The following is a 22,596-nucleotide window of genomic DNA, read 5'->3' as shown; positions in this document are numbered from 1 at the left end:
TGATATTTACATATATGGACACAAATGTGTTCCCTTATATTCAAATTCTATGAATTTGCACTGAATAGCTAACTTCAATGAAATCAAGTCTGAAAAGCTTACAAGAATTGATTCACACTACAGTCCATTCCACTCATTTTTACAATGGTCACTACTGAACTTGCAAAAGATGGACAAAATGTGTCATTCTGTCAATTGTCATCACAGAACTAGAGAAAGTGATGATTTACAGGAAAGCATCCTGGAAAATTCATGAACAAAATAATATAATTTCCATCAGATTTTGACATTAATACATTTTCTGTTATATTTGTCCAGCTACAAACAAAAAATCCTCTGAATAACTTTGTTCTGAATGTCTAATCTCTAATCTCTAAAATTACACAATGAAAAAAAAAACCCTCCAATCTGAAAGGGTAATTCAAACTGATTTCAGTTCCCAAAATACCATTAAAGAGTTTTACTTTAATATCTGAATGCACATAAAATTTTGCATGAATTATCAATTAATAATAATAATAATAAGCACAGCATTCGTAATGTGCCATCAATCGAGTGGCCTATTCTGATGTGAATAAAATACATTGTATAGTTGTACATATGAAAGTTGAAGAACAAGGGAGAGATAAGAATATATCAAGAACAAACTCCTCTAATTGCAACTGAGCACCCTTGTATTAAACTTTAATAGCAAATGATAAAGCACAGAGATCAAGCTTACAGAAGTTGTCTTGATGGTGCTGTTCTTTAGCCTGTGACCCTCGTCACATACAATGAGGTCAAAGGTTATCTGCCGGACATCCTCTGCATAGCGCACCAGCATCTCATAGCTGATGACCATGACAGGAAATAGAGGGCTCTTCTTGAATTCCTGTGAGGATGAAAAAAAAAATTCACAAACACTTTCCCTTCAGCTGTTTTGATTCCCACACTCAGAATCTAACACCACTGCAGGGTTAACTGTAAGTCTTTTCTCTTTTCACATAGTTGTAATTCACTATAAAGCCATCTTATAAGTAATCATTTAATTCCCCCCCCCCCCCCAAAAAAAAAAAAAAAAAAAAAAAAAAAACTGGCTATGATGGGGCCAGCATTCACATTGCATGGCCCTGCAGCACCACAGGACTTTCCTTGTGATGCCAAACCCAGTGTGAACGCCTGAAGATGCAACACATTCCTTTGTGGTGATGCCGCAGGTTACAGTGGCACATCGTGGATGAGTTAGATTATGAAATCCTTATTAAAGAGATCGTATAGTTTTGGTCGAGACTTAACTTCAGGTTTCTAACATTTTGGGGTGAGATAATGAGAAACCTTTTAGAACATATGAAAGAACATATAATTCAAAGAGGAATTCAACGTTTGTTTGACAAAAATTGGATTTGAAATGGTTGAGATACCCAAAATAGAGCAATCCTAATAAAAGATGGGACCTACCTTTTATTACGATCGCCTTGTTTTACTTTGTGTTGGATGTCTCAGCCATTCTAAAACTGATTTTCATCAAATAAACTTTGAATTTCTCTTAGAATGGCATACTCTGTACTATTTCACTAGTGGTTTCTTGATATCTGGGAAAAAGTTAAAAGCCCAATTATCATCCCTACCAATACTATACCATCCCTTTAAATGACTGAAATTTAGTTTGGTGATGATCAAATAAGAAAGCAGACCAGTGAATGAGCTGATCAGAATATTACAGCACACAGAAGGACTAAATCAAACTATAAAACCAGTGGTATGGAATGAATGCACCATCAATACCAACATTACAAAGTATGATTGACTGATGTTTATTCTTTGGCATCTCATAAGCTTCCGACGTCTCAATCATATCAGTACACACAGGGATGTAATTTACAAAGGCAGTTGTTTATTGGAGTCATTATTAAGAGTGAAGACCAAGCATGGCTAGATATCTAACCTTGAATAGCCAACCATACACCAGTTTGATGTTAGTAACCCATTGAGGATCTAGGACGGGCTGATTTTGATACAACATGCATTTCCCATAGACACTTGCCTGAGTATACTCGGGACTCGTCCTCAATGGGTTAAAGGCACTTTGGTTTTCTACAAAAGTCACATTACTGAAAAAGATTCTAAGGAAGGAGATCTACAAGCAAAAGTATTAAATACCATTTTTTTCGATAAAAAACCACCTACAACCAGACTGTAAAAATCAACATATGAATTTAGCTAGTCATCTTATATGTACTGGTATCTACCTGCTTGTCAGTTTATAAATATTCCTCTGTGCATCTGCACAAAAGCCACTCAATGTACTGTAGGTATATGAATATTGATATCTGTTGTTTACTCTGTTGATTTATGAACACGAGCTCTGACTTTCAAAAAGGATTAGACATCAGGGGACCGTTTCATGAAACTTTTTGTCAGTGATTTACACTGACAACTGTTAAAAGCTACTGAAATCCTTGCGTCTGATTGGCTGATAGCAAATTTGTCGGCGAAAACCTCCGACGAACTCGTTGATGAAACACCCCCCTGGTGTGTTTGTTTGCAGAATATGTTTCCTATCCTGCAAATCATGAGGTAGAACTGGGCCCCGTTGCAAGAAAGTTGCAATCAATTGCAAATAATTGAGTATATGAATATAAAAACGACCCAAGTCCAATTTTTGGCCAAATTCAGTTTGACATGGGAAATTGTAGCTTATGCATGGACTCATCTTGTGTATAAATGATAAATCCTAATTACCCCCGGAAGTGCCTGAAATAAATGAATTAAATCTTATATGAATGTAAGAATGAAGGACTTGGGTCATTCTTACATTCATATTATAGCGCCCTCTCTCGTCCTTCTCTCATCTCTATAGCAGAATATCATGTATATGAATCAAAGAACGACCCAAGTCCATATGAATCAAAGAACGACCCAAGTCCACCACATAAAATGGCCTCTCCACAATGAATGTTAATGTTAATAGTCATAATAATATATGTTCTAATTTGTATATACAATGTTGCCTTCCGATCACAGTTAAATAGAATATTATTGGACAAACAAAAAAGATATGAAGTTTTTTTTTAGTTTACTCGAAATGGTCTTCCATGGACTTGGGTCATTCTTATATTCATATACTCAATTGCTAATGTTGAAACAACCATTCTGATTGGCTCAGGGTCTGCCCTATTAAGAAGACATGCATGCAACAATGATTTTGATTGGCCAGTGACAATCAGTTGCAAGTTGCGTTTAAATGCAAAGTTTCTAGCAACGGGGCCCTGGTCCGAGTTCCCTAAAGTTGAAAGGAAGTGGGCAACCACGAGACCCTGGGAGGACAAATCCTAGCTCCACTGAATGGAAACAGTTGTACGACTTGCACACCTCCCAACCTTTCTGACTAAAAAAACAGGGATGATTTGGCTTAAAAGTAGGAAAGAAAGAGCAGTTCCCTTGGGAGTGTGTGGTAAAACAGCGAAGAAATATAGGAAACTCCTATTGAATCAAGAGCTGGGAATGGTCCAAATTTAGATTCTTTCCTCCAAATTCAAGAATGTTGAGAGATCTGGACTTGGCAAGTATATCAATATTATACATTTATAATTCTATAAGGTATACATATTTATGAAAAATGTATATGTATATTGTATATACAAGATGGGATAAAGCATATGATAAACTGAACTAAGAATGATGATTCCATTCTAATTTCATGCTCTTTGTAATTATCTGAGAACATACTTTCATGCATATCAGAAACAAAGTCCACACATTCTGCTTCCCTCATGGTCTGATGACGCTACATCAGATTTCTCTTGCATCACACAGTACAAACTGTAAGCATACTTCTTGTGCTACCTCATGTTGCTTTGTGTGTAGGACAAGTCAAACTATTAAAATGTGACGGATATTTATTGGAGCATGTGCATAAAAGTATGCTGCACACATAAACATGACCATGTCAATTTTGTTAGCTAACCAAGGTATTTGCTTCCCTCTTTGTTTGGACTCATAAATCAGAGAGAAAATGCCCGCAAATCAGAGTGAAGGTTTTATAGATGTGTAATGACTCCTAACCCCACCTTGATGACAAATCAGGTAATAATGACGCGCCATAAACCCTCTGGTCCCCCTGTGGGTGGGCTTTGGTATCTAAGATTGCTTTTCGGCTGGACGTTCAAGTTTATGGCTGTTGCCATATGGGCCAAAGCTGTGTGGTGTAGCAGATGACAATATACATCTCATCTTGTTTTAATCTGGTTGCTGCTTCTCATTACGCAATCTCTGTTTACGACAAGGTCATGTAGTACGTGACTTGTTTTAATCTTGGTTTTGCCCTCTGAACGTTCTGAAATTACCTTCTGGACAGTAGGTTTCAAGCTTCCCTTTAAATTGTGAAGAATTCTTACACCTACAGTGTATCTTCTCAGTACCTAATTAAAGAACGAACTATTTCAACTGATTCATGATAAAGTGCTAGGATAGGATAAATGATTTGTGGTATGATACACGCAGTACAAATGTATATGACAAATTTGCTCTGTGGAAGCATATCAAACAGTAAATGATTAAAAGGTAGAACAAAACAAAGCAAATGTGCATCTAAACAAGTATATGATACATCATGGAAGTACAAAATATGCAAAGATGGCAATACATATTACAATTCTAATGGTTGAATTACATTGAAAATGAAAAGTATATCTGGGGAAAATCAGATGTAAGGATTTCAGTAGCTTGTAACAGTTTGGCAGAAAAATATCTGACCAAAACGCTTCATTAAATGCCTCCAGATGTAAGGCAAGTGCCAAGGAGGGCATTGTATTCTTTGGAAAAAAATTAATATAATATATCCTGCGGAAAGGAAAATGTATAATTCAAGTTAGAGTTATTAGAGCATACCTCCACTTTCTTTTCACTGCTGACAGGAAAGACTGAGATCCTCTCTGAGCCAAGCCATTTCCGGAACTCTCTGCACCAATTCTAGCATGGAGGATGAAGGGTAAGAAATTAATAGTCTGTTGTGTCAACTCTAACATACATTAAAAAAATAACAAAATATAATACTATCCAGATCAAATTCTAAGCTGGAAGTTCACGATCCTTGGTAGTCTTTTCTTGTATGATGCTATTGTCCTCCTTACATTACAATTTTTCATTGTCTTTCTGAAATTCTGGCAAGCCAGTATATTTCTCAGACCTTGAACAGAAAGCTCATATGCATGATAGAACTCAGTGCGCCACAACTTCAAGCACAATGCAACCAGTGCTATTTTAAACAATCTTTACCTACTATCATATCAGCATCTTCACCTTCACCCTCAGGACACACACACACACATATATTTATATATTTATATATTTTTATATATATTTATATATTTATATATTTATATATTTATATATTTATATATTTATATATTTATATATTCATATATTTATATATATATTTATATATTCATATATTTATATATATATTTATATATTTATATATTCATACATTTATACATTTATATATTTATATATTTATATATTTATATATTCATATATTTCTATATTCATATATTTATATATTTTCATGCTTTCAATTAGAAAATTGCATCATTCTACTTCTTTAACAAAAATGAAAATCTGTCTTGTCAGCATCACTATCATCTTACTTCCAAAGTCAATATGATGGACATTCATTTGGTATCATGACATTGCCATTGTAAAGTTTGTTAGTTTCAGATAGTTCCACTATCAAAATTTGTCACCTTTTGTCAATCCTACACGTACTAAAAAATTTTCCTGTCACCCCTGAATTTCAGTACATATCTAAACTTACTGACATGGAATTGGTTATATTATAAGGTGATTCAGCAAAATTTAGAAATTTTTTTAAAGATACCTCTCTGAAAGAGAAATAAGGAATTATTCTCTAGAAATACTTGGCAAGTTATGAATAAGCTTCAAATGTGAAATTAAGAGACTGTTGAAACTTCTGCAAGTGGAACAAACAATACATGAACACAGGGTCAACATATTTCAGAAATTTACTCTTTGTTCTCCCATATGAAATATGAATATTCATAAAAAACATAAATGTGCTTTCTGGAACTTGGTGGATATGAATCGAATAATTATAAGAATTGTCATCAAAATCACTGATATCACAGAGAAATTGCATATCATTTCACTTCATCAGCAAGCATGATAGCTACTCGTTAGTTCTGGATATATCTCACGAGACAACATGCGATGATTCAAAGGGGCATTCAAGACAATTTTCATAATTTCACATCGTGTAGTACATAAATCGACAGCTCCATGTACAAATTTGTGGAATTTATTGTAGTTCTTGACCAGAGAAACAATACTCTGAAAAATCTTACACAAATTGCACTGAACATTGTTGATTACATAGGAGCCTCACATATTTCAGAAATGTAGCAGACGAGTGTAATTCCATAACGATACCACTTGCTTAACAAGTTCACCTGTGTAGAATGTATGCATGCCATCTTCTTTTTTTCTGCTTCTATGAGCCCCAACTCATGCATTCTTATGGTGAGGCTGCCATGTCATCATCCTTGTTCATTGCAATTTGTTATAAATTTTGAAAACATTCTTATTCCTCAACAAAATCACTATAAATTCTGAAACTCTATACTTAGTATAACTAATCCTAATTTATAGTTGTTCACATGTAAAAGTCTGAAAATCATCTGGAGGTCTCCGTTTTTGTTTTTTTTTTTGTTTTTTTTTTTACAGTTTGATAGGGCTGATATACCACAGCAGACAATAGGAGTGGTCTTGGTAGCTGCCACATTAATTCTAGGAATTTATCTGATTAAGACATGCCATATTTGTTATTATGAATTAATGCAAACCATGCCAGTAGTTTCCTCACTTTGACAAGGCTTCCTGGAGTCACAATGAGGACTCGCTTGATGACAGGCTTCCCACCGTAAGGTCCCTGTTTGAAGAGAGTCCTGGCAAAGGAAGTGAAATTATGATAAAATGTGACCCGCTACAATAAAAGGATCTGAAAGTCAGGGTGGTAGATATTCTATAATTGGCATATTATTCCCTTACTCTTCTGCTTTAATTGCATATATAACATGACTCATAAGAGTTCTCGGTTGCAGAGATATCAACGACATTATGAGACTATATTTAGTGGTCTAAGAAATCAGGGTTTCGAGAAAACGGCCTTTAAAGTTTTCCTTCTGATGCAACTGTGATCAAGGGGAGGTAAGACAGTTTTCACCTCTTGACAATAGAAGGTATGCTCCTAGCAACCTCCACGATGATTATTTAAGCTTACGCCAGAGGTCTATGCTCAACCAATTAGTAAAAACAATGCCACACACTGACCAATAGGACCGCTCCCTTGATGCTAGGGGCAGAGTCAATCTGCAGCACTAAATCAAAATCTTCGGACATGTTTCTGTTCCGTTGAAAGTCAAAAAATCATGGCCCAGAAAAATGCTAATTTCTTGCCCTTCCTTTGGTCATTCAGCTTCAAAATTTTGGCAGATGATAGACAAAACATTAGACTACAAATCATGCCAAAAGCAGAATTTTGATGGTTTTGACCAGTTTTGATGATCTCACTTCAAACTTGATTTCCTCGGTTCAGCCTTCCGCGACTTTAGGACCCTATTGTTGTGGGGGTCACAAATGCTTCCATTGAAGCGCTATTGAACAAAGGGCTTTGAATAGTTACAAGTCAGAGACTGTCAGACAGAGACAAAAATAGATAGAAGGGGGGGGGGGAGGAGACAGAGCTGAACACAATTTGGTAGGAGGTTGATCAGTGCTGACTATTTAGAGACTTGTGGTTGACATTTCAGTTGCTATTTGCAACTTATCACAACTTATGTTTAGACAATAAAGCCTACCCCCACCCTAACAGCAACTTGTAACAAACTTTTAACAAATTTTTGACCAAATGGAAAGTATTCATTATATTAAGCCAAGATGTGAGAGTGAGATGGTTTCATTTTGAAATAGCCTCTGTGATATAACAGTAAGAAGAACACTTAGTTCAATAGTAGACTAGTAAATAATGATAAAGAGGGGGCAGGGAGTCATCAGTTTACTATGACCAGATACATGATTTGATAAAAAGATGTGCTGCTTGAGGTAAAGTACACTAAATGGAATCAAGTACACATATTTGTTTGTGTGATCTACATTAAATCTTGATTTAAAGTAAAGTATGACAATTGTAGCTGTATTTTGTTTAATTTTTTTGTTTATGTTACATTCTACGAGAAAACTAGTTAGTATTATTTGCAAAGCTACTGGATGTAGACCGGTAAGGCAAGACTGAAATTGAGAAGTCCATGGGTCAGATAGTCAGATGGGTCACTTGGAATAGAGCTATGAGAAGCTCACTCACTCACTCATACTGTGCACAATTTACAGAGTTTCAGACATCAAAGTCAGACTACAAGACTGAACCAGACTTCCAGATGGTTCACAAACACATAACATACCATATAAGTGTAATGCACTGCAGTGTCTTCCCCAGGCCCATTTCATCTCTGTGCATTTATGGGAAAAAGAAAGATAAAGATAAAGAAAATAGAGAATAGCATAATACATACATTGTATCTGTTTATATTTCCTGCACGTGTTTTCTTGGCATGTATTTCACATCTCCACCACAATATGTCCAAATCTGGCAATGAACTCTCCTCATTGTACGAGTGCTTAATAGTATGCTACGTATGAATACACACAGAAAAACAACCCAGGGATTGTGAAAAAGACACTTACGCCAGAATGGCACCATTGCCCTGGAATTGCCGCAGTCCCATGATGCATTCATACAGGAAGAGCACACCCTCACGCTGGTGGGGCCTGAGCTGCGCCGTCAGGTGAGGATCCACCACCACATCGACGACGGTGTCATCTCGCTCGTTGTGCTGCCATTGGTGGGATGATGGGGGGCGGGGCATCACCAGGCAACCAGGGAGGGCGGGGTCAAAGAGGGGTTTAACAATCCGTGGCTTCTGCAGTAGTGGAATGAGAGAGATAGTTCACTGATATCATGTCTATACGTACATAACTCTGGATACAGCTTTAGGGAGATGGTGTATGGAAAATGCGTACTACGCATTGTCAGCAGTAAAGCACGGATTGAAGGAGATAAAATACAGTTGAAAACATAAAGGAGACACAAATTTGACTCCTTAAACATCCAGAATCTCCTTAATGTAGTAACAATAAACAAGTAGTGTCTCCCTAAGGTGACATCCAAAGGTGACATACAACATATTATATACATATATATTGTTTGCAAAAGTCATATAGAAATACACAATGTAAAGTATATCTGTATATATATATTATATACAGATATACCTACACATTGTATATCTCTATATGACTTCTACAAACAACAGTAACAGCCAAAACTTTTTCAGAAACGTCTCCCTTTGACTTGTCTCTGTGTTCAATATCATTGGTTGGTATAAACAGAATTTCTGAACTAATTACTTTCATAAATTCTTTTTGTCTGAAGTGATTCTAATCGGATGAGGTAAGAAAAGATACTGAAGCAAGAGTGAGAAAGAGATAAACACACCTTAAAGAATAAAACCCAAGAAAACAAAGAAACATAGACAATAATGAAATAAAGGGAGAATAATGAAGGGTTGTCATGGGAAGAAAAATTCTATCATTACCCTGGAGAATAGACTATTTGGTAGAGTGCCTTTCGGATGCCGTTACACTTCTCTTATAGGTGAAATGAGTTAGCTCCTGTGGAAAAGGAAATGGCTACTTATTGGCCGTACTGGTGAGAAGCGTATACACAGACTTTTATTTATGAGGTTGAAAATGGGGCAGCGTTTCGCACCGCAAGGCAATGGCAAACGTAACAATAGGTGTGACCATTATTTACGATTCCACCATAACAGACATCTCAAAATAGCACCCAGAGGAGATGAGAGTGGACGAGTGGCTGCAATTGCTTGTGACAAGATAGGAGACTAGCTCTTACAAAGGTCTGGCATTTGTCACTCTTCAGGCCTGCCCGCTGTGGATTGGCAAAAGGCTTCACGACGTTGGGCTTCGATCGGTGGAGACTGCCTGAACGGGATGATAGCGATGATGACGGGGATGATGATGACCCCGTCTGGAAGCACTTGCCAGTCGTCCAGTCATTCTCTGAGATGGCACTCATCACCTTCAAAGATATGGAATGCATAATGAATAACAAAATGAATATGTGTGATATATATTCACTATATGCATAAAGACAGCATGACTGCAATCAGCCCAAACATTTTAAGTGCTTCTTTTCAGAGGAAAGATTGAATCAAGCACATGATTTTGAAAGTGGTTGGTTTAATCTTACATACATCATGCAAGCAGGATTGTCTCAGACTTTATCAGCTATCAAAACAGTTCTAATCACGCATCAGAAAAAAACACCAAAGGAAGAACGAATCAAAGTCAAATTCCTCACAATCCATTTCATTCTGATAGCAAGAAAAATATTAAACTGTATTTCATGCACCATTTTCTCACAGTCTTCATGGAATCTTTAAAGTACCGGTGCTCAGTTACAAACATGTGTTGGTCAGTGTCTTGTTCTTTTAACCCATAGAGGACAAGTCCTGAGAATACTCGGGCAAGTGTCTATGGGGAATGCATGTTGTAGCAAAATCAGCCCATCCTCAACAGGTTAATGAGTACCTGTACATATGACTCAAGACTGATGACTCATGAAATAGCAATGTCACTGGTTAGAACTATGCCAAGTGGCCTCATGGCCACTGGAGAAGCCATTTGGACTTTTTGGACTTTTGGAAGTGAAAAAAAAAAACAAAAAAAAAAAACATACCTGTACTAATGTTATCACATCTCACAACTATACCTGAAGGTACTTTTAGCTATTAAAACTCTACTACATATAGAACACCATCTTAGAATGAAGCAAGGAAAATTAAACACATACCTGTACTAATGTTATCACATCTCACAACTACATGTATACCTGAAGGTACTTTTAGCTATTAAAACTCTACCACATGTAGAACACCATCTTAGAATGAAACAAGGAAAAGTAGAAATTACGCGGTGCGTAATATACATGTATGTCCCTGCCGGAAGTAGCATTTTGTAGCAAAATGTACAATATAGGTCAAAAATCAAGGTCAAAGGTCAAAGAAGTCAAAGGTCAAAATTCTGTGTAGAAGTTTTGAAGCCCTAGCTCACCTAGTGCCATCACATAAAGCAAACAGAATCGAAATTGGGTTAGAAGTGGCGAAGGAGTAGCATTTTGTAGCCAACGTACAATAAAATGTAGGTCAAATATCAAGGTCAAAGGTCAAAATTATGTGTAGAAGTTTTGAAGCCCTCACCTAGCGCCATCACATAAAGCAAACAGAATCAAAATCAGGTTAGAAATGGCGAAGGAGTAGCATTTTGTAGCAAAATGTACAATACAGGTCAAAAATCAAGGTCAAAGGTCAAAGAAGTCAACGGTCAAAATTCTGTGTAGAAGTTTTGAAGCCCTCGCCTAGTGCCATCACATAAAGCAAACGGAATCGAAATCGGATTAGAAATGGCGAAGGAGTAGCATTTTGTAGCCAATGTACAATATAGGTAAAAAAATCAAGGTCAAAGGTCAAAATTCTGTGTAGAAGTTTTGAAGTCCGAAACTAGTGCCATCACATAAAGTAAACAAAATCGAAATCGGGTTAGAAATGGCGAAGGAGTAGCATTTTGTAGCAAAATGTACAATACAGGTCAAAAAATCAAGGTCAAAGGTCAAAATTCTGTGTAGAAGTTTTGAAGCCCTCAACTAGTGCCATCACATAAAGCAAACAGAATCGAAATCGGGTTAGAAATGGCGAAGGAGTAGCATTTTGTAACAAAATGTACAATATAGGTCAAAAATCAAGGTCAAAGGTCACAACTAAAATTCTGTGTAGAAGTTTCAAAGCTCCCATGTAGTGCTATCATATAAAGCAAACAGAATCAAAATTGGCTCATAAATGACAGAGAAGTAGCAAATTGAAGATTTTGATCACACACGGATGCTCACACGGACAGACAGACGGACACACACATGTACGGAGCTCGTTTCATAGTCCCCTGCTCGAACTCATTCGGCGGGGACAATTAGGTGGCAATTACAATCGTATACAGAAAAAAAAATGAATAAAACAGAAAAAAAACACACAAATTTTAGGAAGTGCCACCATGGCAATATCCTGTCAAATCAAAGGAAACCCACCCACTGGTAGGAAGTGGTCATCCGACATCCTCTGACCTTGGATTCTCCAGCCCACGGTCATTTTGGCTGGATAGAATTTTCATCAAGCAAAATTAAACCAGTGGGCGACAAATTTCCGAGTAATAAGAGAAGGAATGATATAAAAAAACATGGCCGGATGATGTCAAGCAGCAGCAATGAATCTCCCATCAAATAAAAAGGAAAGGACAACACCCACATGCAAAGCCACAAAGTGTCAGCACCAGTAGTCCGCTAAAAGATGGACATTCAAATTCCAGCTAACATTTGATATCATGCACAAGCATAACACAGAGAATTTATGATTTCATGGTACATTGTATGATCAAAAGTGGAAAAAGAAAAAAGTCTGCAATTATATGTACAATTTACATCGATAAAATTCTATTTCACTCTTTGCCTTGTCCAATTTTGTTCAAACTTTCACTGATTGGTTTCTTCAGTTTCACATTTTTTGTTAATGATTCACTTGACTTATATCTAGTTTCTGAGAAGTGGGAAAAAAAAAACCCAACCAAAGCTTAATCTACCACATATTAAAAAGTAGATTTCTGAAGGTCAAACTTTGATGTCATATCAGATGAAAAATGACAAATGCATTTTCTGTGCCAAAATGCAAATGCCTTTTTCCCTTTTTAACTCTTCATCTGTGCCAGAAAAAGTTTATGAAAGCTTTGCATCACAAACAAAACTGTACATCGTAAGTGTGAATCAAACACAGTTTTCAAACTGAATGTAAAATGACGAGATCACAATAGAATGGCAGTCTGATATTTCAATTTTATGGAACACAAAGTCAAACTTGAACATCAACTTTAAGAGAGTGAATAACTGTTCCCAACATCATCATTTCTCATGTTCAAGAAGCAGTTTTATGACTTGTAGATGCTTGTAAACGTTCTTTACATATATGAATATCATTCTCTTGACTTTCATTTAATTACACTTTGATGTTCTTGTATGCAGTCTGCATAAAAGCTAACATTCTCCCAAAGTTCTAGCTGTCCCCACATTATCCAAGTCATTCCATGCCACCCCAAAAACAAGGTTACAAAAAAAAAATCATTTATAATGTTAATAACAAGAATCAGGGATGGTACCAAGTATCTAATCAATAACCCCATTACCCCTAGTCCATAGTCATTACCAGCATTAGCCGACTATCAGAAACATAATATAGAGATACAAGTAACGATACTGGACACCAGATATATGACCCTTTTCTTCTTGGTCTTGTGCTGCTTGTCAATATTCTGTTTTAATTTATAAATCAAAGCTTTAACCACTAAAAGGTATAAAGATACATGTAGCCTTCCTAGCTTGGTCTGAAAAAGCAGGATGTGCAACCTAATGCCACAGGAACTTCTCACATTTCTTGTCAGGTTGTCCATCTTGTCTTAACATTTTCCCTTCAAGAGTTATTTTGTGTGAGCAGCTTGTAAACTGTGTTCATCCATTTTCTTTGAATTGCCCTAAATTTGTCAAAGATAAAAATATGTTTTGTATGGTTAGAGAAAACAACAATACTCAACAACATCAAAGTGAAAGTGACCAAAAAAAAAAAGGAAAAAAAAAAAGAAGAAGCACGCACACAAACACACTCACATACACACATAATGTTCTATGTTGGCAATATGTAATCACATTTTTCTCTATTAATACATGGAATATGAAGTGTATGAAATTTAATTCATTTTGGACAAATGTAGTTTGAGTAGTAAAGTTCTGTTTACGTACTCTAACAGAGTTAAAGCTCAAAGTGAAGTTTGATATTCTTAAAATTATGAAATCATAGGTGAACTTGCCATGGCAAAATATCTCAACTTGGGAACTAAGTAAAGTACATGTAGTAACAAATACAGAAGGAAGCATGATGGTAATTTGTGTTGGTGAGCATGAAATGCCAACAGGAGAATAAGATGTAAAGAGACAGACAGATAGATTGATAGACAGACAGACAGACATCCAGATATATAGATAGATAAATAAGCCGCATTTACACCTACTAACTGCGCGATTTTTAAAATCGCGATATTTGGTTCCACCGTTTACACTTGCGCAAAAGCATGCAAAGTTTGAGCTTCACGAAACATCATGATTTTTTGGTCGGTAGTGCGCATGTGTAATTCACCTCTCTTCAACATGGTAGATGGGTGGAAGCGGGCGCTATTCGTATTCACTGCAGTGCACTCTATTTTGCTCACGGCTAGCTGGAGCTGGTTGGAACGATGAGCTAGGGCTTTTCATCTGTACAATGCACACATAAATTTGTGTTTCTCGAGAGTGTAAACTTATGGTAAAAATATATAATTTGCTATATTAGATCACATATGCACTAGGTGTGCAAAACTTCAGCTAAGTATGGGAAAGTTGATGAAAGCAGCATTCAGGAGGATCATGAAATTTCGCCGATATGACAAAAGTGACAAGTAGGCTCATTTTTTTAGGTATGGTATTTTATCAGGTGACAGCAAGAGCTCGATATATTGTTTTACCGACACTTGTTATGTACTCCTGTATTCCACAAAGTCAACGTATACTGATCGAGAGCAGTATGGGACTCCCAAAATCAACGCATTTCTGGGAGAACATTATTTTGTTAAGTCATCATGGGGTGATGATACATGGTTGGAGAACTTCAAGTTTGCTACTAATTTTCATGTACTAGTTTCATCAGGGAGGTGAGAGACCACGAGCCGAGGATCAGCCGTTTATCTATACAGCATGTACCGTATACTGTATCTGGCCAGCTGCCGACTTACTCTCTACATGTTCCAAAGAGGGATCGGGAGCGCGCGTAAACTCCCGGTGTAATGAAAAAGTGATGAAAAATCACGACATTTCTGCAGCTTGGGTTTACACTCGCTAAACTTCGCCTCAAACATCGTGATGTTTAAAAAAAATCACACTTTGGTTGGCGATTTTTCTGCCGATGTTTCGAGGGCGTTTGTGTGTGGTTGCTTAGCAACTGGCACCCAAATGTCGCGATTTTTCCAAGCAAGTGTAAATCCCCCTATAGAGAGGGTTTGTGTGTGTGTGTGTATGTGTGTGTGATGTCATGCTGTCCTTCTTTTGTCTATTTTCTGTATCATTAAGCAGAAGTTTTTCAGTTTGATCATGTTGATCAAGGTGAATGTTTGTACTTGTTTTTTGTTTTGTTTTTTAAATGATGGTGACATCCAATGGAATTCAAATAAAAAGATCATTAAAAAAGTGGGAGGGCAGAATAGTGACAGAGAGGGGAGAAGAAAAAAATATGAGTCATGCGTGAGATTGCAAAAGACAGAGAGGGAGAGAAATATATTTTTCTTGACCAGGATGTGTCTGCAGTAAAGTCAAATTTGCAGGCACTTGCATGTCAGTGAATTATAGTTCACATGAATTGAGCGATCACTCAGTATCAATTATTACTGTGACCTGTGTGCTGGTATGTGCCGTTTCCAGCTCAAACTGTGGCAGACGTGCTATCAAGTGAGTATGTTCGACTTCTTTCATTCTTTCATAGTTGACGTTTTAGTTGCTGATTTGTTTTGTTTTGTTTTGTTTTAAAGACTTTCCTACTAAACATGAAGAAGTAAGAAAAAATAGCACCCTAATTCTATTTCTTTTTTAAAAATATTGTATCTTACAGTAGTAGAAATCTTTATTACAGTGTATACTCATATTAATGATGAATGCCTGTGGTTTATCTATGTCCTTTTTCCTTAAATCAGATAAACTATTTGCATCAGAGCCTGAGAACACAATTTAATTGTAGAAATGCAGCACTTGGAAAGTTCTGAGGGCAGCGAAATCCGTTACTAGGTAGCTGAATTGCTTCTGTGAAAAATACATGAACTTGTTTGTTTTGTTACTATTTATTCATATTGCTGGCATGTGTGTGAGGGGAGGTGATTCATTTTTAAATTGGTGTTCATTGATGAAAATTTCAATTATTATAACATTTTAAAACAAGACTATTCTGGTTTCTCATGTTTAGCTGTGAAGATATATGATACTTTGATCTACAGATGTCCTACTTAATTGGGATATATAAGATGGTTTGCAAAGGAGAGCTTACCCCCCCCCCCTTTTTTTTGGGGGGGGGGGGAGACAAAAAGTGTGAAGATATGCATCTATAGGAAATTAGCTGCACTGTCACCCTGAAAATCTAACTTCACACATGATCACAATGCAATTTCATTCATTGAAAGAATGCCAGCCACTGTAATGAAGAATTACACAGGGTGTTATAAATACCGTAAAAACCGATGCGGTTAACCCAAATTCAACTAACCACTGCTGTGCGGTCCATCAGACCACACAGGATCACTTCAAGGTCAGGGCATCATGACAATATGCAATAATTTGTAGGATCGAGGCAGCCTCACTATAGCAACCTTGATAATGGTAAGTGAAATTGTAAACCAATGGCTGTGGCTGTGAGGAAGTGCTTAGGAAGACAATCCCTGTACATTTCACACTTCAGATGAATTACATTTGTAGCAACACAAAAACAACAACCAGGTATTATTTTGATAGATATAAGTAATCAGTTTGGATTACCATCGAAGGACACTCGAGCCAATCGATGAGACTTGATTTTTTTGTGATACTGGTTACTACAGTAGTGTACGTCAGCCTGGAGGGAAGTGATCTAAGTTATATAAAGAATAATTAATACTTTCATTTTTTTTTTACTGGCCATGCATACAAACAATTAAGCAAAAAATCTATCTGAGTATAAAGCCATACTGAAAAGGTGCTTAACATCTATTTCTTGTTAGATTTTAAAATACAGCAAAGCATAATGAGCAAAATACTATCAAATTCCTGACATTCAATTTTGTTGCACTTTTTTAATACCCATTTCCAAGTGGTCTATGAAAGGTTTAACAAAATTATAATATCCTTCCTCCTACAGACAAGAAAACCTTGTATTCATTCTGATCATGAAGACAGACAATTTTAACCCATTGAGGATGGAGTGATTTTGCTACAACACACATTTCCCACAGACACTTGTGCAAGTATACTCGGGACTCGTCCTCAACGGGTTAAAGGGTATTCTGCTATCTTGGCTATAACATATCCATATTTCTCTCATTGATAAACGAGTTGAACTTTTGAGACTTTAGTCAAAAGTATCATCCCTTAGATACAACAGAAAAAAAAAGATATAGACTTACAAGTCCATAAGGTTGAAATGGGTATCATTTCTCCTTCTGTTACATCTTAACAGATCTTCAATGATGGATGAACTTAACATCACCTCTGATGAAAACCTGGACTCAGTAACAGCTGATCAAATGTGGACTGAAAATGCCATGCCAACATCAGAGTACCCAATGTTATACACCCACCAATATCACGCCGTCATTGTTGCTACAATCGCCTTCCTGATTGGCGTCACAGGGATCACTGGTAACTGTCTCGTACTTGTGGCCATTACACTCTCCAAGAAGCTGCAGACATCGACCAATGCCTTCGTGGCCAGCCTCAGTGTCTCTGACCTCCTCACATCCTTGACCCTACCGCTTCAGGCTGTTGGCATCTCCTCTCAGACTGGCTGGCCCCTGGCCCCGCAGCTCTGCCATTTGATCGCCGCTGTGGGGATCCAGACCAACAGCACCAGCATCCTGACCCTGACAGCAATTGCCGTCAACCGGTACGTCACAATCACCAGAAGCCGGAGGCTGCTGCAGCGGATCTACACGGCTCTAGGAATTGCAGCTATGATTGGGACAGTCTGGGCTTTCCCGTTCTTCTCCCTTGTGATGCTACAGCTGTTCCCGAAAACAGGTGGCCTAGTGTATGACCCTGTCTTCAGATCGTGCATATGGGACTTAAACCACCCTGTGAGCCCTGTCTTCCAAGGAGTTGCATCGGTCATCCTTGTTATCTGCACTATCATCATCATCTTCTGTTATGTTGCCATTTATGTGTTTGTGAGAAGGCATGTCACTGGCATGCAGACAAGAATGAAATCCAATGCAGCCTCAAATGAAACCCTCACAGCTGATGACGGAGCTGGTCAGGAGATGCAGCCCAAGAGAACCCCAAGTGTCAAGCAAATAAACATCACAAAGAACCTGGCTATCGTAGTGGGGGTATTCTTCGTCTGTGTCTTGCCATACTCCCTAAATCTCTATGTGCGAGAATACTACATCTCAACAGCCTACCTTGGTCTGTTGCTCGTTTTACCAGCAGCTCTAAATCCCTTCATCTACGCTGCAAAGCATCCAGACTTCAAGATTGTCTTCAAGTGCATGTTCTCCTGCCGTTACAGTGACATCCCGAAACCATCAGGGTGCTTGAAAGCCATTTCCCAGCAGGATAATACCACTTCAAGTTCAAAGAATACAAGCTCAGTGTGAAATGTTCGTAGCTTTCAAAAAAAGTAAAGCAAGAAGTTGTTTGAACTCAGCTGTGTGCTAATGTGTGTCTCTGTTATAGCTGACAGTACTGAATAACCTTTTTTTTAAATAAAAATTCTACATGAGCCACTTTAATTCTGTATCCCATTTACTCTTTTTCTATGATAAATCCATGTTAACTATTATCACAAGACATGTTTGCACGTTTCACCATAGATTTGTCACGGCAACAACAGAACGGAAATTGTAATCAAAGGATATCAGCTGTGTTCATTGTTCTGCTCTAAGTACCATGTAATTTTCTAGCATATATATCTAATAAATCCAGACTTCAAACAAAAATGATTTTGTGATCAAGAACCAAAGCTATGGGATGAGATATCTTGTATCATATCTATTATTCCTTTCCAAGAAAAAACTGAGTGATTTCCCATCCAGGAGATGATATGCAATGCGCTTCGGTTATGGAAGGCAGTATTTTGGGGCGTTATCAATTTTCATGAACATTGGATGCCTGCAAGAATTCATCATACACAAAAGCAAAACAGTGCAAAATAAATAGTGTATTTTGCACATATTCAACAATATGTGGGAGTAGTTTTTTGTTGTTGGTGCTTTGTTTTGTTTTGGTTTTTTTTTTAGCTCTGGTTGAATCAAGTGGAGAACTAAAAATATTAGGCTACAATTCTTATTCTTGAGATATGTAATAGTCTCATTAGACAGAGATGATCTCACCTACACTAATAGTAAGATTTGTAGATAGGAAAGAATGGAAATCAAGCTGGAAGTTAGTTTGGATCTAAATCAAAGAACTTGAACTTGAAGTTGGATCAGTTTGTCCCATTCCTCATAAATAGTTTGTCAAATGTATGTTATACAAGAAAGCATTGTCCTCATGAACCATGAAATTGATAATGCGGAGAAAAAATGCAACTCTTTCGGATACAGATCCACCACTGTGCCCCAATAGAGCTTCTGATAAACAGATAAACAGATAAACAGAACAGACATGCAGACACACTCCAAACTAGGCTCTCCTATTAACACTGAAAACCATTATCTACACTTCTAGATCAGGGAGGGCTTGTGTTCTGGCTGTGGTGAAAGAAGTCAAGTTTGTATACAATGCCGCAAATGACTTTAAAAATGTGTTTCATGTGACCCCATGTAACGCCTCATGCTATCAATCATTGGTTCCGCACACATCCAGTGACAATGGACTGGAGTCGCACGGGGCTGATTTATCGCGCTATGGAAATTACTGCACATACTTTCCATGCTGGAGTTGGGAATGACCTAATGATATGTAATGGAAAGGATTAACATAGGTTTTTACAGGTAGCATCGATTTCTGTTATCTTTCCACCGAGATGTCCTATGTGATCACTGGATGATGTAATATTATATATTCAGTTAAAAGACAGGTGATCACACTTTCACTAAAGCTTAGTATTTTTGAATACCCTGCAAAGGCCTATACAACTGTATGTAAAGGGAAATTCTATGGTAAAGATACATGGACAAATGAATCATATTTCTACTTGCTTCTAATCAATTAGAAAGTATAATGGTCTATGTGTCATTGTCCGTTTTGACCCCTTTGAGGTAAATATCTTCATCATTTTTTAAAATCACCATATTTATTCCAGTAGCCTGTAATAGTGTAATACAGAATCAAAATGATACTATAAAGATTGTCATAGAAATGTTCTTCTTACATTTGTTTTTAATGGCATCATGTGTTACTCTGTTTGTTCCCACTGACTAAATACTAATTGCTGTAATTTGTTTCGTTATTCTATCATGACTACATGTAGCTGTTACAAGTCCAAACAAAATTGGACCTAAAATGACACTTCTGTATGTCAATCAAACGGTCTTGCATTTCATTTACAGTTCTGAAATTACAAATATCAAGACAAAAAAGCAGTGTAAAGTCTGGCTATCTCATTCAAACTACATTATTGTCCCTCAACAAACTTGAAAACAAACACACATGCACAGACAAACCATCACAAAAGACAGTAAAAACAGAAGTGGCTTTGCACTGCTGAAGATCTATCATCTCCTTAATAATAATAATAATAATAGTGGCTTTTTGTACAGCACACAGGTCCACCTTTCGGTGCTCATGGCAGTTCTTTGGGATGGTTTCAATTTGTTATCTTCTAGCATAAGTGTTTACAACAAAAAAAGTTACTTCAATTACTTTATGCATGTAAGATTAAGACACGATAGTGTTACCTCCCATGACCTTGTATTGTACTCTGATAATGAGAAAAGTTCAGACACCAGTCGTGAAGGAATTTAAAAGGGCTTTTCAATATCCTGGACACGAGCTAGCTGTGAGATGAACTGTGTCTAGGCCATCAGGTCAAGAGGAAACACTTGTCTGACCATTGAGTTTTACACAGGCAGTGTTTTGACGGTCAGCCCTAACAACGGTGGTCCACCAAAACTATGTCTGGCATTTTGGTGATGCGTTGAGTAAGGCTTGCAGGAAAATCAGGCAAGTGGTTTACAGACATCCTGTCATATACAAATGTATCTTCTATGGAGACCCCAAAGTAATGTTCAAAGTGGTGCACATCTGATATTTGTAATATTCTCTGGAAGGCTTTGATGTATATATATATATATATATGTATATATATATATATATATATATATATATATATATATATATATATATATATATATATATACAAACCCTCTACTTCATACCATCCTCATTTTCATGAAAAAAAAGAAAACAACTGCCACATAAAATTCAAAATGGCTTGAAACTAATTTTTTTGCTCTAGGGGCCCGTTTGGGCCACTGAAATCCTGCAATTTGAAATTTTGGTGACCCGAAAAAGAAATGTAGTAGCCCGAAACAATAAAGGGAACATAACAATCCATTTTAAATCTTGTGTGCCTGATTGGGCCACCAAATGATAGCCTATTTGGAAATTTGGTGGTCCGACATCACTTATTAATGGCCCGGTCCACTGGGCCATTGCTATTGAGCAAACCACTGCCACTGTCAGGAATAATATTAAAATATTCACCTCTATGGGTAGCTGACTGCAATTCTTCTTGCTCGTACTACCATGGTGGCTACTAGAACCATCTGATTTATTTACGATGTATACAAGTATTCCCAGACCTATGACAGATTTCTGAGTGAGACACAATTTCCAAAATCTGACCATGAGTTTAAACAAAGAAGAAAAATGTAAAATTACTTTATATGATCACAATAATTTCAGAGAGCCCTTCATTAAGGTAAAGCGATGAATAATGACCATTATCTACATTTCTGTTGTGTACACACCATTAAGCTCTGTCTATTCAACAGCTGTAGTGTCTTTTCTTGATGATGTGCATGTACAGAGTAATGTTCACAGTGCTCTTGATAATATGTGTAAAAGGTAGGGTTCACACCTGAGTATTTCACACTTTATCATTTATGCTGCTTGGTATGATTTTTCCTCCAAAATCATATCTTCTTTTACTCTCTGCAACTTCAATTATCATTTACTACTTGTTGAGGTTGCAATGATAAAAAAACAAAAAATATGTGCAACTGAGTTCAGAACTTCAAACATAGTTCTTGACCTGCTTGACAAGGTAATTACATACCTGCACCTGTAACAACAACTCTCCTGAATAGGATAGTGAATAATCATATGAAAGGGAAACTGTACAAAAAGACAAACTGTAGATAAAATGTTGTGAAATATATGTATGCCTTTCAGTTGAGAGTGATGAAAACCTATTTCAAAAGCGCCATTAAAATCCCAGGAAGCACTGAGGCAGGACTGTAAAGATAAACAAAGCCAAAAAGCATGTTCATAGCAACAGAGCTACAGATAACGGGTCCTGTCTTCATCTGTAATCTTTATCAAACGATAATCGACGTCCAAAAGCCTCAATTTGGCTGCAAGTATCCCCCCTGCAGCCAGCCAGGGGAAGCTCTTGGGTGAACTTTAGACACAGTGGGCTCAGTGAAACAGAATAACATGACAGC

The 22,596-nt window shown here is 37.0% G+C and overlaps 2 protein-coding genes across 2 annotated transcripts in view; one reads left to right on the top strand and one right to left on the bottom strand.

Moving 5' to 3' along the window:
- LOC140227456 (DNA repair and recombination protein RAD54B-like) overlaps positions 1-22,596 on the bottom strand; it is a 294,723-nt gene that overhangs the window by 12,769 nt on the left and 259,358 nt on the right. Inside the window, exons 6-11 of the mRNA XM_072307860.1 lie at positions 9,965-10,150; positions 8,737-8,972; positions 8,454-8,501; positions 6,860-6,941; positions 4,870-4,950; positions 722-871 (exon numbers count right to left, since the gene is read on the bottom strand). Of these exons, the coding sequence (XP_072163961.1) occupies positions 722-871; positions 4,870-4,950; positions 6,860-6,941; positions 8,454-8,501; positions 8,737-8,972; positions 9,965-10,150 (783 nt within the window). The remainder of the gene's footprint in view (positions 1-721; positions 872-4,869; positions 4,951-6,859; positions 6,942-8,453; positions 8,502-8,736; positions 8,973-9,964; positions 10,151-22,596) is intronic.
- Positions 17,458-18,582, top strand: LOC140227010 (beta-4C adrenergic receptor-like). The gene has a single exon (XM_072307443.1). It carries the CDS (start codon positions 17,458-17,460, stop codon positions 18,580-18,582), a length of 1,125 nt encoding a protein of 374 aa, XP_072163544.1.

Source organism: Diadema setosum, chromosome 4 (assembly GCF_964275005.1).
Source record: "Diadema setosum chromosome 4, eeDiaSeto1, whole genome shotgun sequence".
Taxonomy (NCBI): domain Eukaryota; kingdom Metazoa; phylum Echinodermata; class Echinoidea; order Diadematoida; family Diadematidae; genus Diadema; species Diadema setosum.
The sequence above is the reverse complement of the archived record's forward strand: the minus strand, read 5'-3'. Positions and strand labels throughout refer to the sequence as shown.

Bases quoted from the DNA above. Each gene is read 5' to 3' on its own strand.
- LOC140227010 (XM_072307443.1), top strand. From the start codon at position 17,458: ATGGATGAACTTAACATCACCTCTGATGAAAACCTGGACTCAGTAACA.